This window comes from Anarhichas minor, unplaced genomic scaffold, assembly GCF_050575085.1.
Source record: "Anarhichas minor isolate MPS153535 unplaced genomic scaffold, ASM5057508v1 ptg000058l, whole genome shotgun sequence".
Taxonomy (NCBI): Eukaryota; Metazoa; Chordata; class Actinopteri; order Perciformes; family Anarhichadidae; genus Anarhichas; species Anarhichas minor.
This window is the reverse complement of record NW_027466504.1, coordinates 13,105,415-13,119,867: the sequence shown is the minus strand read 5'-3', so window position 1 is coordinate 13,119,867 and position 14,453 is coordinate 13,105,415. Positions and strand designations below refer to the sequence as shown.

The 14,453-nt window shown below is 42.7% G+C and overlaps 1 protein-coding gene across 1 annotated transcript; it reads right to left on the bottom strand.

The window, feature by feature from the left end:
* Nucleotides 1-1,536: 1,536 nt before the first annotated feature.
* Nucleotides 1,537-13,078, bottom strand: cnnm1 (cyclin and CBS domain divalent metal cation transport mediator 1). Its single transcript, XM_076077058.1, has 10 exons — nt 11,620-13,078; nt 7,822-7,965; nt 6,577-6,717; nt 6,274-6,443; nt 5,969-6,068; nt 4,576-4,721; nt 3,889-4,132; nt 2,803-2,907; nt 2,011-2,112; nt 1,537-1,616 (listed from the first exon to the last, which is right to left on the bottom strand). Exons 1-10 carry the CDS (start codon nt 13,058-13,060, stop codon nt 1,537-1,539), a joined length of 2,673 nt encoding a protein of 890 aa, XP_075933173.1. The 5' UTR covers nt 13,061-13,078.
* Nucleotides 13,079-14,453: the final 1,375 nt, after the last annotated feature.

Below are 14,453 nucleotides of genomic sequence, written 5' to 3'. Positions count from 1 at the left end.
CCTCCTCCATGAAAACTTCAGCCTTGTTTCAGTATTTATTGCACTTTTTCTCAACCTAAGCAATGAAAACTTTAGATTCATTTTAAAACCTAAAGTCACTTAAGATTTCAGTAAGTCACTCACTGCACCTTTGTGAAGAGAAGTTACTGCAGATCGTCCTATTCATGCATTCTTTTACTTAAGCATGCATATGGAAAAACAGGGCTTTCTACAGGGCATACTACTACAGTAAAAGCAGCATAAACATGCAAGTAGCAACTACTCTTTCCTCGAGAATACTCATAATATCCATCTGGATCCCCAGACCCAAACCCCAATACCCCTGGTGTATACAGTTTTAGTAAGATGAACTGTACATAGAAAAGTGTCTAATGTGGTATAGCTAATGGTATGAAGATGATCGCCTTCCCGCTTTCTACTGGATGAAAACAAACAATAGGCTAATGATTTTTTTCAGAGGCGGTAACATCAAGAGAAAAGGTAGATAAGTGTGGGTGTTTGTTTAATAGAAACACTAAAACTGTGTCCATACAGCTACATATGCAGTGAGAAGGGAATGTTTGAATGGGAAGACGTACCATACGGACTGTATGTAGGATGCATTAATGTGGGAAGGACTCGTTTACTGAATGTATGCGTGTATGTGGTAGCCATTCACACCATGTAAGATGACTTATATTGCTATCGTCAGTTACTTTAAGTAATTCTGACACTTTCATATAAAATTCAGCAAAGAAATTGTGTTGTTTCAACCACAGGTATTTTCAAAAGTGAACACACCCTTCTGAACTTGCTGAGAGGTCAGTCAGTGTATACAATAAGTGGTCATTCAAGCTGAAAATGAATGTATGGCTTTTTCATAATTGTGTTCTTATAACTTGGCGTAAAAATTGTGCTCTTGTCTTGTGGCTTTTTATTCTTAGCCAATGGCTGGTGTGTCTGGTACTGTTGGCAGTCGGTGTCATTGTTATGGCAACATTAGGACAGTTACATTATGTGGGAACTGCCTCATAATAACAAATATTAATAAAATAAAACTCTTGTATTCATTGTTTGATCTAGTCAAATGTTAAAGCTGGCTCAGAAAAAATGACCTGTAATTTCCATATTGAGAGATCTTGTCGAGTCCAGATGGCTTAAATGAGATGATTCAGCGTTAACATTATGGATAAAGCAAGATTTCCCTGTTTACTACAAAAACATGTGATTAAAATCTCCATGCAGTCCAGTGTAAGGCTGGATAAATCCAAGACTATGTTGTTTAGATTTGTCCAATCAAGCTTTTTTCAGATCTGTCCCCCTTATTATCAGCAATCCCTTTAAGGGTGTGAAGTCAGGCAGAGGTGGGACAGAGTGTGCCAGTGGGGACCTGAGTGTTACTGGTGGCTACATCACATGAGAATGGCTCAGTCTCCTGTGAGAGCTGTGTCAGAGCATGGAGGGAGTCTATGAGGGGGGGTGGTTGCTTAATAAGGAGGACCAGTGAGTGATGAAGAGTAAGAAGCTTCATCCCTCCTCCTCCTCAGTGTCACTGTGCTAGCTCGTCACTGGCGGTTGCTCTGAACCTTCCTCCAAACTCTGTTCTCTGTCTCGAGACTTTTTCCTCCTCTTGTTGCCTAGAAACAGAAGAGAAATTCAGGTCATCACTGGTTAAAAACACCTGTCATAACCTGTAGCTGCGTCAGTTTTCTTCTGATATTCTCATCCTTCCATTTACTGCGATTGTTTTTGAACTACCTCACATCTGCTGTTAACTGAAGTAACGTTAGCAGCGCTAAGCAGCACAGCTGCCGCCCCAATGAATGAATTCAAGTAAATGAGTCATATCCTATCTGAGCCAACAGATGCATCTGGAGAATCTGCTCTGCTGAAAAGGAGTAGGTTGCAGCAAGGGCCACTACACATCACCTGTTGCTAAGATACCTATGTCTGACAGAGACGTTGGGGCGCATGTGACGGTGCGTGGGGGTGTGCTGTTGCATCGGTGTTCGTGACAAATTGCTCGCTTACTCAATTTACGCAACAGCTTCTTCCCAATGTTCTCCTCCGAGCTGGACAGAGACAGGGAGCTGATGAAGGGAGAGGTGGAGGGTTGGGACTCTGTAGGCACGTCTGACAGATAAAGTTTAAGAGAGTTAGACAGAGTGTAGATGGAGGGAAATAACCCCCTGACCTACGGGGATGTACTGTAAACAGCCTACAAGATAAAACCAGTTGCTTTTTGTTAGGAAAACTGACTAGAGCTAAATGGGATCACAAGAAGGAATCAACAAACATCTCCTGGTGAGGAACGGTGTGTTCACATACTTCTGTAATAAAACCCTTGAAATGTGACATGAAAATGTTGTGTAACAGTAGAAAAAGTAGAGAAGAGTCATAAACTCAGCAATGTGACTCAGTAAAGTGAGTTACACAGCAATATATATCTGAAGTTTATGTTATTATATCATTTTAGCTAACAACACCATAAGCTAACAAGTAAAGCGGTAGCAGCAACATTCTTGAGTATATTGAAGGGGGGGGGGGGGGGGGGGGGGGGTTATAGCATTTGGATTAAACTGTTCTTTTGAGAGGAATAGTATGTTATTTCTTCTTTAAATGTTTCATAATTCTTTGACTAAAACCTTTCAACTAAAAACACTCAGCACTGGCATGTGCGTTTACCATTACGGTATTTACCACCATTGTTGTTTAAATTTTTTACAATTTCTGGACATTGTGTACATTTGAAAAGGAACAAACTAAAAATCCCTGGGATTCATGAGCTTTTTCTCCAGTCAGGATGCATGAAGCTGCACTCACCATTCTCTCCATAATATTCCGGCCGGTCCTCATGGATGTAGGGAATCTCATCCATGCGGAGGAACGCCGTATCATTTGGACTCCTCTGCCCATCGGATTTACTGCCTGTGAAGAGGGATTTAGACCAATCAGCCTTAAACCAACTGCTATGATCCACACAACAGCTGCTGGATTGTAGCTCTGCCTGTAGAGGGAGGTAAAGAACTTTCTATTTTTCGCGCAATGGGTTTTTGAGGTTCCAGTAAGTTTAAAATGACAGTAGATTAAAAGTATAAGGTTTAAATTGCAGCTAAAGATGAGCTACAACTAATATGTGAAATATGTTGTGTTGTGATTGAACATAAAACCTGGTGGAAGGTATATAACTGGATGCTACTCTTTTATTGACAACCAGCTGAACCATCTGTGCAATGACACACAGCGTAAGACAGATGGTATGTGGGAAATCCTTTAAGCCTTGAAACCAGTACCGATTGGATGATGCCATGTTTGCACCCGTTTTGTGAGTGAGTCACTATGGATGTTTAAGTTAGAGGATTCATTCTTTACTGATAAATCTAAAGGAAATAGATTAAACCTTATCCTGGGTCAAGCAGATCATCATTTACACGTCAGGGCTTTGGTGTTGCTCTTAACAGTGAGCAGGGGAAATGTTAAAATAAACGAATGTATTTAAGAGCGAATGGAGGAAAGATCGCCCAGCTCTAGTTATATGTGGATTAAGGCTGCTGATAGCTGATATTTGTGTCAACCTTCACGCTAACACCAAAATGTTACAAAATGTTTCCTTTAGAATTCTATGAAACAGCATTTAGACCTTAAAAGATCTGCACTGGAATCTACACAGAGGAAATAGCTTCGGAGCCAGTGGCTCTTCAGGGATACACACCTAACACACCTGTTAAACCTACGTTTTTTTTATCAGTAATAGAGCCAATTAAAATAAAAGGACAGATTATCAAACTTGTAATAGATTATTTTTCAATGGATTAATTGACATATCGTTTTAGCACCAACTCACCGTTGTGACGTAAATACAAGTTGCACAGTCAACATATTCTATCACGGCATCTACACCATACTTACGGACGATACGGTTTCTTTCATTGAGCTGGGAGGTGTTGCGAAGGCCACCGTGGAGATGGAGATGTGCAAGGCGTGCCAGCCCCAGACGAGTGTGCGTGTGTGTGAGGGGGAGGGCGATGCTGTGCGAGCGGACCTCTGGGACCGCAGGCCTCCCTTTAGCGTCGAGATAAACCGGGTCTGGAGTCTGAGGGGAGCTGTCCATCCTGGCGGCCATGAGGGCGTTCTGGTAGTGGTTCCTGGTGATCTGTGGGGACATAGAAAGCATGTTTAAGATCTGTGCATACATGGCTGCCTGTCTAACTCCAGTGTGTGTGGACAGGGGGAAACGTGGACTGCATTGGGAGGTGAAGGGAGAGGGCACATCCATCATTTCAGGTTAAATATTCATGGTTGAAATGGAGCTCAATTATCCCCAGTGATTAAAGGAGAGAGGTATGGAGGGCAGAGCGAGAGACGGGATGACTGTGTTCAGTGAGAAGCAAAGATTAGGACATATCAAAGGCAAACGCTGCAGCAGAGGAAGAGCTGCATTTTTGGAAATCTTGAAGATTAAATGAAGGGAGTTTAAAAGTGCACTTGCTTGCTTGTGCTCCCAATTTATTTACATTTGTTTGAGATTATAAACAGCGGTTGCTGATTTCTTCATACGATTCAGTGTTGTGTGTGTAGGCATTCTTAAGGGGTAACCTTAATGATCTGCAGGTCTGTGAGCTGTCGAACGGAGTAGTCTGGTAAGTAGACCCCTCCTCCTGTAGTGAGCTGTCCCACGCTGCCTCCACTCATTAATGAATCTGATTGGTTCAGACCACTGCCTCGGGAACTATACCTCGGACCTGAACAGAACAGAACAGAAGAAGTAAACACATTGTTAGCTGTGTATTTCTTACATACATTATCGCTATTGGGTCAAAAACTGTCCAAAAGTAAGAAATGAGCTAACGCACCCAAATCTATCAGAAATACTCAAATTATATTTTTTACATTTTTTATGTTCAGCACTCTGAAGTGACATAGATGTTTTTGGCTCTGCCCTATGTATTGTGCACTAATGCTAATTCAATTGTACTTGTTCAACTTTGACTATAGTTGCGCGTACTGCAGCTCTGTCGTTGTCATTTTTCCAATTTTTTAGAAATGAAGGAAAACAGTGTTATTGTATATCTCTTCTCCAGCTCTCTTTATTGATTTTAACGGACTTAAATTGTTGCCAATCTTGACTTTACTTCAATACTGGCCACTCAAGGCAGTTAACGTTGACACGACTTGCCCCTTTTAAGTCTTTTTTTTTAACACAAACTGTTCCTTGACAGACCCACACCTTACACAGTTACCTATACCTTTCAAATATATTGTTATATGATATATTCTGTCTGGTGCCATAACTTAAAAGACGTTGTCATGTTTTACTTACTTTTAATTTAAGCTAAAGAGAGCAGGTCAGCACTTCTCCAATGACCATACTTTTAAAAGATGGCGTTAGACATAGAAGTCATTTTTGTGCATTTTGTTGCGTAGGTCTTTTCCATTGACCTATATTCTGCATGGTTTTGATTTGAGCACTGCCTAGCTAAATGTTGGAGAGCAATGACTCAGAATGAGAGCAAAAAATAAATAAAGTCAGTAAAAAAACAGCTTTTGAGATCTGATAATTCTGCAGCTGCTTAAGAGAACATTTGGGATTCTGTAATGTCCTAAGCAAGGATTTTCAATATTTAATGAGGGCTTCTATTTGCTTTAGCTCACTCTGAACATCACATATGCAAAACATGTAACCACCACAAGAGAGAGATAGAGAGAGAGGCTTTCTGCTTGCTCTGTAGTCTTAGATGGATTTCATATAATCCTGTGCAGGTCATGTCCTTCCACTGGGAAATTCTCTGAAATCGCTTCTTTTAATTACTTACTTCCCACGGCAGCTCCTGCCTTTATCAAGCTGACACAGACGCTGGGTGGGATTTAGACAGCAAAAACACGCCCACCAGCACTGCCTTACTTTATGATTATTATTGCTGAACTTCCCTGTTGTCATTACCCTCATTGTGATATTGATCTGTATTGCTTCATGTGTGCACTTACTTACCAATAGGCAAGGGCATGATGAGTGCTGGCATGCCATAACAGGAAAACGCTCCATTTTCAAAGCGTAGAGCCTCTTTTCCTATCTCTACCTCCACTCGTCCCTGCAACGCCAAAAACAGCCATTTACAAACATTAGCTATATGGTGCGATACTTAATTGATTACTCATCTAATGGAGCCTCCCACACGGAAAATATGCAGCAAAACACTGCAATTACAAGCACAGAAGTGATTTTGCTTCATAATTCATCTGCAACTTCTGTCATTAGTATTATCTGGTTTAAAAAGCAGCAGAAGAGTGTTTTACCTGCAGAACGAGGACAAAGTAGTCCACAGGTTTGTTTCTCTGAAAGAGGTAGTGTTGAGGAGCGTGTTTGTTCTTGGGGTTGAACTTGAGTTCCTGCACAATGCTGGGATGTTTGATGAGACGCAACAAGACCTTCTCTGACAGGTGACACAGCCTAAAAGGCTCCACCTCTACAAGATAAATGCATATAGACACACACACACACACAAATTACACATGTCCTTGTCCTGGTTTTACCCTGCAATCCACTGTGTGCAACCACAAGTACTCTGCATGCATGCTTAAACACACATACGATGCTACCTGTTGCCAAGAAGCGGTGTGTTGCGAGCAGCAACTGGGGTGAAATCTTCACCTTCAGCTCATTTTCTGCCAGTTTGAAGATCGAGAAATCCTGCTGTTTCCTCTCGTGGTTGGACACACGTCTTCTGTTCCGATTATCAGCTATGAACACACACAGATTGCAAATCATAAAAGTGCACGGAAGCCAGTGCTAATTTCATATTTCATATATGCTCTGATATACTCTTTTACTGATTATTAGTTTGTCTTTGGTACAGTGGCCTATTCCTGTTGACACTACAAGTAAGTAGAAGCTACTTTGAGGTGTCACTGACCTCATTAGTTGATGCTAACAGATGTATTAGTAAGTTTATCTCCAGCAGCAGATAGCTTGACATTATCCACCTCTCATTGATAAATTGGCTTATCCTCTGCAGACACGAGATGCATTAAATGCAATACATCCCATTAAATACATCGTAGCTGCAGCAGGAACAGCTGGTGCTATAAATGCCTGAAGTGCAAAGTCTGGAGAGATTAGCTCCCCTGTGCTATATAGACACACATAATTATGCACATGCAGACACACACTAAAAACCTGAGTTTATGAACACCCACGCAAGTGCCCCAGTGACTGCTTCAGACTCTCTGCATGTAATTAAAATGGTAGCACACTTCAAAATGTTATGTTCACGGCTTATGGGAATTTTTTTGAAAGTTACTTCCCCAATTCTGTCCAAATACTTTCGGTAAAATCCAGTGAGTGAAGTGAAAGCACAGACCAGATTAAACATGAAATGAAGGGAGTTTGGCATTTGACTTCCTTTCTGTGGAGAGCCTTTCCAGCCAATTAAAGATGAGCGGATTATGGTGATTATCTGTGAAACTGGGCCATTAATTTACATTATTTAATTATGCATCAGCAAGGAGCTGGGAGCAACAGAGGAGTGAGCGTGGGATCAATATAGTTTAATGAGAAAACAGGAGAGGAGATGGTGGAAAGGAAAATCCATCGTTCTATAAATGCTGAACTGCTACTTGTAACAGCCCTAAATATTACAATATACTGCATTTGTTGTAGAATTGAGCGTTTCTCAGTGACGTTGTGGACCACAGAGCTGAACAAACTCTGTCAGCTGCTGTGACAAACTGAAAGAAAATCTATTCAGTGCGGCGGCTGGAAATATAGTCAAATTGATTCACAGCTAATGAAACAGTGACTTTGAAAACAGTTTCATAATCAGCTTGTTCGTGCATCATACGTACTAAACAGGTCTGTCTCATCCACAATCTCAGACTTGATGATCTCTTCTATGACGTCCTCCAGGGTGACGATGCCCATCACTTCATAGAAGGGGTCTCCCTCACCTTCGCTGTTCACCCTCTGCACCACAGCCAGGTGGGACTTGCCTGCATTCATCAGAAAAGAAAAAGGGTGAGTTCAGATGTTTTCACGAGGAGAGTTTATGCTAAAAACTGCCCATGCAATTGAGTTGAGAGGCAGCGTCACTGGATAAAAATAACACAAGTCAACAACCTCCAACTGGATCTGTGCAGAGAGGAAAATCAGCATTAATACACCAACTGGAGCTGAGAGGCCATAAACACAGGAGGAGAACTAACTTAGAGCTTGAATATGACATTATTCTAATGTCAGGACGGCCCTTGTTTGTGTGTGTGTGTGTGTGTATGTGTGTGTGTGTGTGTGTGACTCAGACGAGAAGAAAGTGGGCATTGGGGGATTAGTGCGGAGACACTTTGACAGTTTGGAAGACTTGGGCCCTTACGTAAACACTGAGATTATGCAATCAGTCTGGGGATGCCTGCATCTGCTGACTTAACTGCCCATGCTGCTGCCACCTCTGTAAACACACATACATACACACATACACACTTTACACATCCATGAGCAGACCCAGCGCTCCCTTTCCGTGTGCGTTAGGCTGAACATGACATGCCTGCCAGATACAATGACACAGGTCGCCAGCAGCATCTCCGGAACGAGACAATAAAGCAAATGTGACAAGAAGTTAAAGTTGCCACCACAGTCGAACATCCCCGGGAGAGCAGAACAAACAACCCCTGAACACATTAACGAACACACTATTAGTTGTGACATATAGAGAACACAGATATTTAAAACGTAAATCTATTATTATGTATTAAATGTACATTTCTTCTTTGTAATTATAACAGTCGCACGGTTCTTCTTACGTCAAATGAGTTATCTAACCGAATTCATGACGTCACTAGAACACAGATTTCAACAGCCTCCGACCTCACTTGAACAAAATCAGTGGCTCATATGAGATGGGACGATTTAGGGGATCACTGCCAGGGGATAAAATGAATCAAATACTTTAATCCACTGCAACAAGACAAAAAAAAAAAAAACCTGATTGACTGACAGACAGCCATCTCCAAACATGAAACTCTGGCTGTGCGAGATTGGCTGAGATGACGAGGTTGTGCTCAGCGCTCAGGTCAGCTTGTCTGAAGAGCTCAGGTGAGTCAGAGAGTCGGATTTGCCATCAGCTGGTGATGTGCCCGGGCACACTGCATTACATCATTCATATGTTACATAATACTCTTGCAGACCGACACACACTTACCAGACTCACACACAGAGACACACAGACACACATGCCCGGGGCGAAACTGGACCTACCGTGAATGTCCTTTTTGAAAATGCTTCTGCTCCGCCAGTTTCTCCAGCTCCTTTAGTCTATGTGTGGTTTTAGATCTTAATGCATGATATGTTTGCATATGATCTTGCAATATGTGTATGTTTGACGTCTGTCTCTGCAAACATTACAGCCATACAATACTATAGGAGGAAACAATGTATTGTTTTTTGTATTTTTTTTCCTCTCCTTGTTTTACACACATGTGCCCACACAACAACTTATGCACACATTTAGCTTGTAAAAACCATAATGGCTGCCTTTTATGATTTCTTGGCCGTGAACTAAATGTCTTGATTTTATTGTTATGTTGTTGTTAAGTGTATTAAATGGTTTCTTTAGTAGGTTTGTCTGCTATATTTACTCAAATACAGCACATTTCAGGGAGAAATATTGTACTTTTTACTCCACTTTTTACTCCACTGGATGTATTGATTTTACATACAAAACATATGATCAGCTTATAAAATATAAAGCATGTTGTTATTGATTGAGCTTTCCAACAGTGTATGAAGCAGTTAAATGGATCTACATACTACAAAATTAAATCCCAGCTTACATGCTAATGCCCTAATAAATATGACCGTGTACCATACTGATGTAATACCGACAGGGGCCATTTTGAATCACCTTTTATATTTTAAGTACATATTGTTAATAATAATTGTAAAGATTTAGATTGTATGACTTTTACTTGTAAAGGAGTGTTTTATAACATGTGTTACTACTTTGAACTAATAAGAAATGACCTCAGTAGCCTACTGCTCCCACCACTGATGCCTCACCCCGATAAATCTACAGATTTACAGCGGATTTTGTGTTGCTCATCATGCCACGACAGCATACATGCATACATTATAGAGCATTGCCTGCCGTATGAAAGCATATCAATGTATTTTCCACTGAACAGCGTGTTTGCAGTCCTCTCTTCCATTTCTTTCATAACTGGTGACATTTCCTTCCTTTATTCCAACACAGACCTCAGCCCAGCCCATCAGCCTTCTCAGTGAGACGTCTCCACAGCTTCCAGCCAGGCTTCCTGGGCAGCAGGAGCCTGTAATCCATGCGAGCAGGAGGTGAGAGGGGAAGGGAAAGGTTGGAGCTGAATTTTTCATGGTTGCTCTGCAGGTTTGTATGGCGACAACCCACAGAGGGAAAGAAGCTTCAAAGCCACCGCGGGCTAACAATTAGGTGCACACACACACGCAATCTAAAGGTGACCTTTTCACCTAACCTTCTCTATAAATAACACACAATAAGGAAACACACCGGGTCAGACTGGGGCCCATGGATCACAAGTGTCAGACCAAACCTATCCTTCATAATCCTGACCAAAATAAAGTTGTAAACCTCGTGACCTGTAAGTGGCAATCTAATTTATAACCCTGCCACTGTGTCCACGGTGTCCCCCTTTCACATTCTAATCAGAACAACTGCTGCCTCTGACCGACATCTATTGAGCTCTCTCTCTCTGTCAATGAAACAGGTTTACATTCTAATCCCCCAAACATAAGCCAATGTCAGTGAAACCCTTACATAACAGCCGTTCCAGTAGCCTCTCATATGTCTCCATTTTACCGTGTGACCCCGTCAGGGGAGCAGTTTGAGCTGATCTCTGCTCAGAATCATATTCAAATGTTATCATCCAGACTGAATGGGGCCCCTGGGGAGAAGCGACACTTTTTGTCGGTAGTGAACGGATGCTAATTATCACTGCATGTGTACGAGTGCTGTAATACTGAATGCACTTATCAGCAAAGATGCTTATCAGACAAAATATGTGTGAGTCAGAGAGAGATAGAGATGCTATTCATTACCTATACTGACATTCCAGGGAGGGTAAATGCCTGCACTCTTGCTAAATTCCTTTTCAACATTACATTAAAGTGCAGATCCGATAACTAAAGCTCATGATATAAAAAAGGGGAAACAAGCAGGGGTGAAGGGGGAATAAAAAGTTCAGTGCTGTTGTCATGGGAAAATGGCTTTTACTACATACATTTTCAAGGTAACCCCAATCTGATCCTGGGTAGCCTCAAACCTCTTTTTTTTATGGCTGAACCAGACTCACTGTGTGACACTGTATCAGATTTCACACATGGCTCCCACTGCTCTTGGGATCAAAGGGCTTTACTGACAGGCCCACTGTGAGCCAAAGGACTGATGACATTGACTTCTGCACTGTCACTTCAAAACACTTTTAACTCCTAGGAGGTAGCTTTGAAACTGTTCCAAGACAAGCATATGGCGCCTCCCACACTCGACACGGACTTCCTACTCTTAAGTTATACGTTCTGAACATGCAATAACAAAAGACACACCTCCCTCCCGGAGAGCACTTCTGAGACCTGACCTCTGATGTGATTTAAAGTGGAGTTACCTCTCTTAAATTCCTCCAGCATCACATCCAGTTTGGTGTCGTTGAACACGCAGTGCATGGGATGCTTGTAAAACTGAGTAATAGTTTTTAGGGGAGTGCAATCGTCAGGATCCACGAAGGCCAAGTCTTTGACAAACAGGATGTCCACGATGTTGGACCTCTCGTTCTCGTAGACCGGAATTCGGGTGAAACCGCTCTGCATCACGTCCGACATGGTGCAAAAATCCAGCGTGGCGTCCGAGGACAGCATGTAGCAGTCCGACAGCGGGGTCAGCACGTCCTCCACGGTCTTGGTCCTCAGCTCCAGGGCTCCCTGTATGATGTTGAGCTCCTCTTTGACCAGGTCGTGGTACGGATCTGTGACGCGTAACATGGCCACCAACTTCTCCCTGGTGTAGAAGCTACTAATCTCTTGGTGCAGCAGGATGTCCAAAATCTTTGAGACTGGGTAGGCGATGGGGAAAAACACCAGCATCAGCAGGCGGGTCGCGCAGAGGGTCTTGGAGGCGATGGCGAGACTGTGCCTGGACGCCAGGGAGTGAGGTAAAATCTCGCCAATGAAGAATATCCCCAAAGTACAAGAGGCAGTTGAGAGAGCTGTCATTCCTAAAATCTGGCACATCCACACCACAAAGCATGTATTTGTAAGCACGTTGCCAAGCACCACGGTGCAAAGGATGTAGTTCCCATGTTTACGCACCGACTCTATCTTTCGTGCGTATTTCTGCTCCTTCTCTGTGCCACTGTTTTGCAGGACCCGCAGCTCCACGGGGTCCAGAGCCAGCATGCTTATGTTCAGACCGCTGCAGAGCGCAGACAGTGCTAACAAGAGTACCGAGACACCTGCCTGGAGCCAAACATCTGCCTCTGGAGGTCTCTCCACCACCGCCAACCAGAAGTCTTTGGTGCTGAAATGTTCCCATTTCACTCCGTCAAACGCGCACATGGAGTAGTATTTGATCCCCTCGCCTCTGCGCAGGTCTTTCGCGAGCAGCTCCACCAAAACTGAGTTGTGACTTGAGGCAGATCTGAAAGAGCCCAGCAGCTCGATGTCTGAGCTCTGGGCATTCTCCTCTTCGCAGGGATTCCCTGTGGACCGCCTCTCCGTGTCCCCGCTTTCCCCACCTGGTTCCTCTATGAACGCGATCCACGGAGCGGCAGGAGCGGCGTCAGGTCTGCCGCTGACGTTCAGGCTGTTGGGATACTCCGCAGCAGGAAATGTGGAGTAGTAAACCCTCAGTATGAAGCGGGTCCCCTCGACCGCCCTCAGTACCCCATCCTGCACGGACAACTCTCCGCTCTGGGTGTCTTCCGGCCGGACGCCGAGCAGTGCTGCTGTCGGGGCCGGCAGAGAGGAGAGGGTGACGGTGAGAAGTAGGAGAGAAAGCTGGTGCGGATGCAGGATGCAGCAGAGAGCATCCGCAGCATCCGCAGCCATCATGCTGAATGAACTACTGAAGGACACGGGAGAACTAGGTCACGTGGTCTGCGGATGGGCTGGATGGAGCAGCAGCAGCAGCTGGGTGGCCATATCCACGCAGAAGAGAATGGGTACGAGAGAGAGAGAGAGCGAGAGAGAGAGAGAGAGAGAGAGAGGCACCAGAGTCTTTAAATATGGATGACAAATCGTGACGTAGGCCTGTCTTATTTGCTTTTTGCCACTTTCTAAAAATAGAAGGCAGGAAATGCCCAGCCATGAATGATTAATGTCATACACACGCGATCAAACAACACTTGCGGCTAAAGCTTTAGCATAAATGCAAAGCACAAATGTAACATTTATGATGAGGGGAAAACACAGATGAATACATAATGTAGAGGCTCACCACAAACATAATTGAGATCATATATCGCTGAGTTTTAAGGAACACAATCGTAGAGCTTTTATTTGTGCGGCAATATTAGTTGGGAGCAGCAAATATTACACAGCTAAAATGTGTTTTTGCTGTCTCCACTAGATGGCAGTATTATCCTCTGTTTCTGAAAATATACTCGTCTACCCAGATCCGAGTATAGATATCAGGCTTATGAAACGGGATAATGTGTTTGGATTTACTTATTTGTCATAAGATATCCATTTGTTTTTCAAAATTCACATCCTGTAATAAATTGAATAATTGTTATAGTCTTTCAACATATTTTAGAAGGATGTATTTGGATCCTACAGCTTTATAATCACATACAACTTTTATATACCATGGAATGCATTATACATAAAGACCGACCTGTTAATGGGACGACCACATATGAAGTAGGCATTTTAATATTAGGAACATGAAATATGAATTCGGATTCAGGAAAATATATTACCATTATTGTTAGTTATTGCAGATTGATCAGCTGCTCTTGAATATACAGTGAAGCCCTCGTGCAGCAAAGGTCGATGGTCGCCTGTCAGATTTACGAGGTAGGAAACTGAAGGTGAGAACTGAGTTCTGCCAGGTCTTTAACACTTCCACAGTCTCTCTGCTCTCCATCAGCCACACATCCACAACATTTGGAGAAAAATACTTTGCACACAAGAACAAAACTATCTGGCTACTTCAAACGTTTCTTGTCTGCAGTTCTGCAAGAACAATATCCTCCAATTTGAACATCTCCGATATCCGTCGGACTAAATGTTCTCTGTTTAAATGATCATAAAATAAAAGCTGCACTTTCTGTTGTATTTAACATTAGTTATATCGATATTTAAACTTTGTCGTTGGCAGATAAAAAGAAAAAAAACACTCATATTGCTCGACAGAACATTCCTCTGTTTGGCTAAACATGCATCTTATTATAAACTTCTTAGAACTTGTAATCTTCAGTTGATCAGTATTTGTGAGTTAATA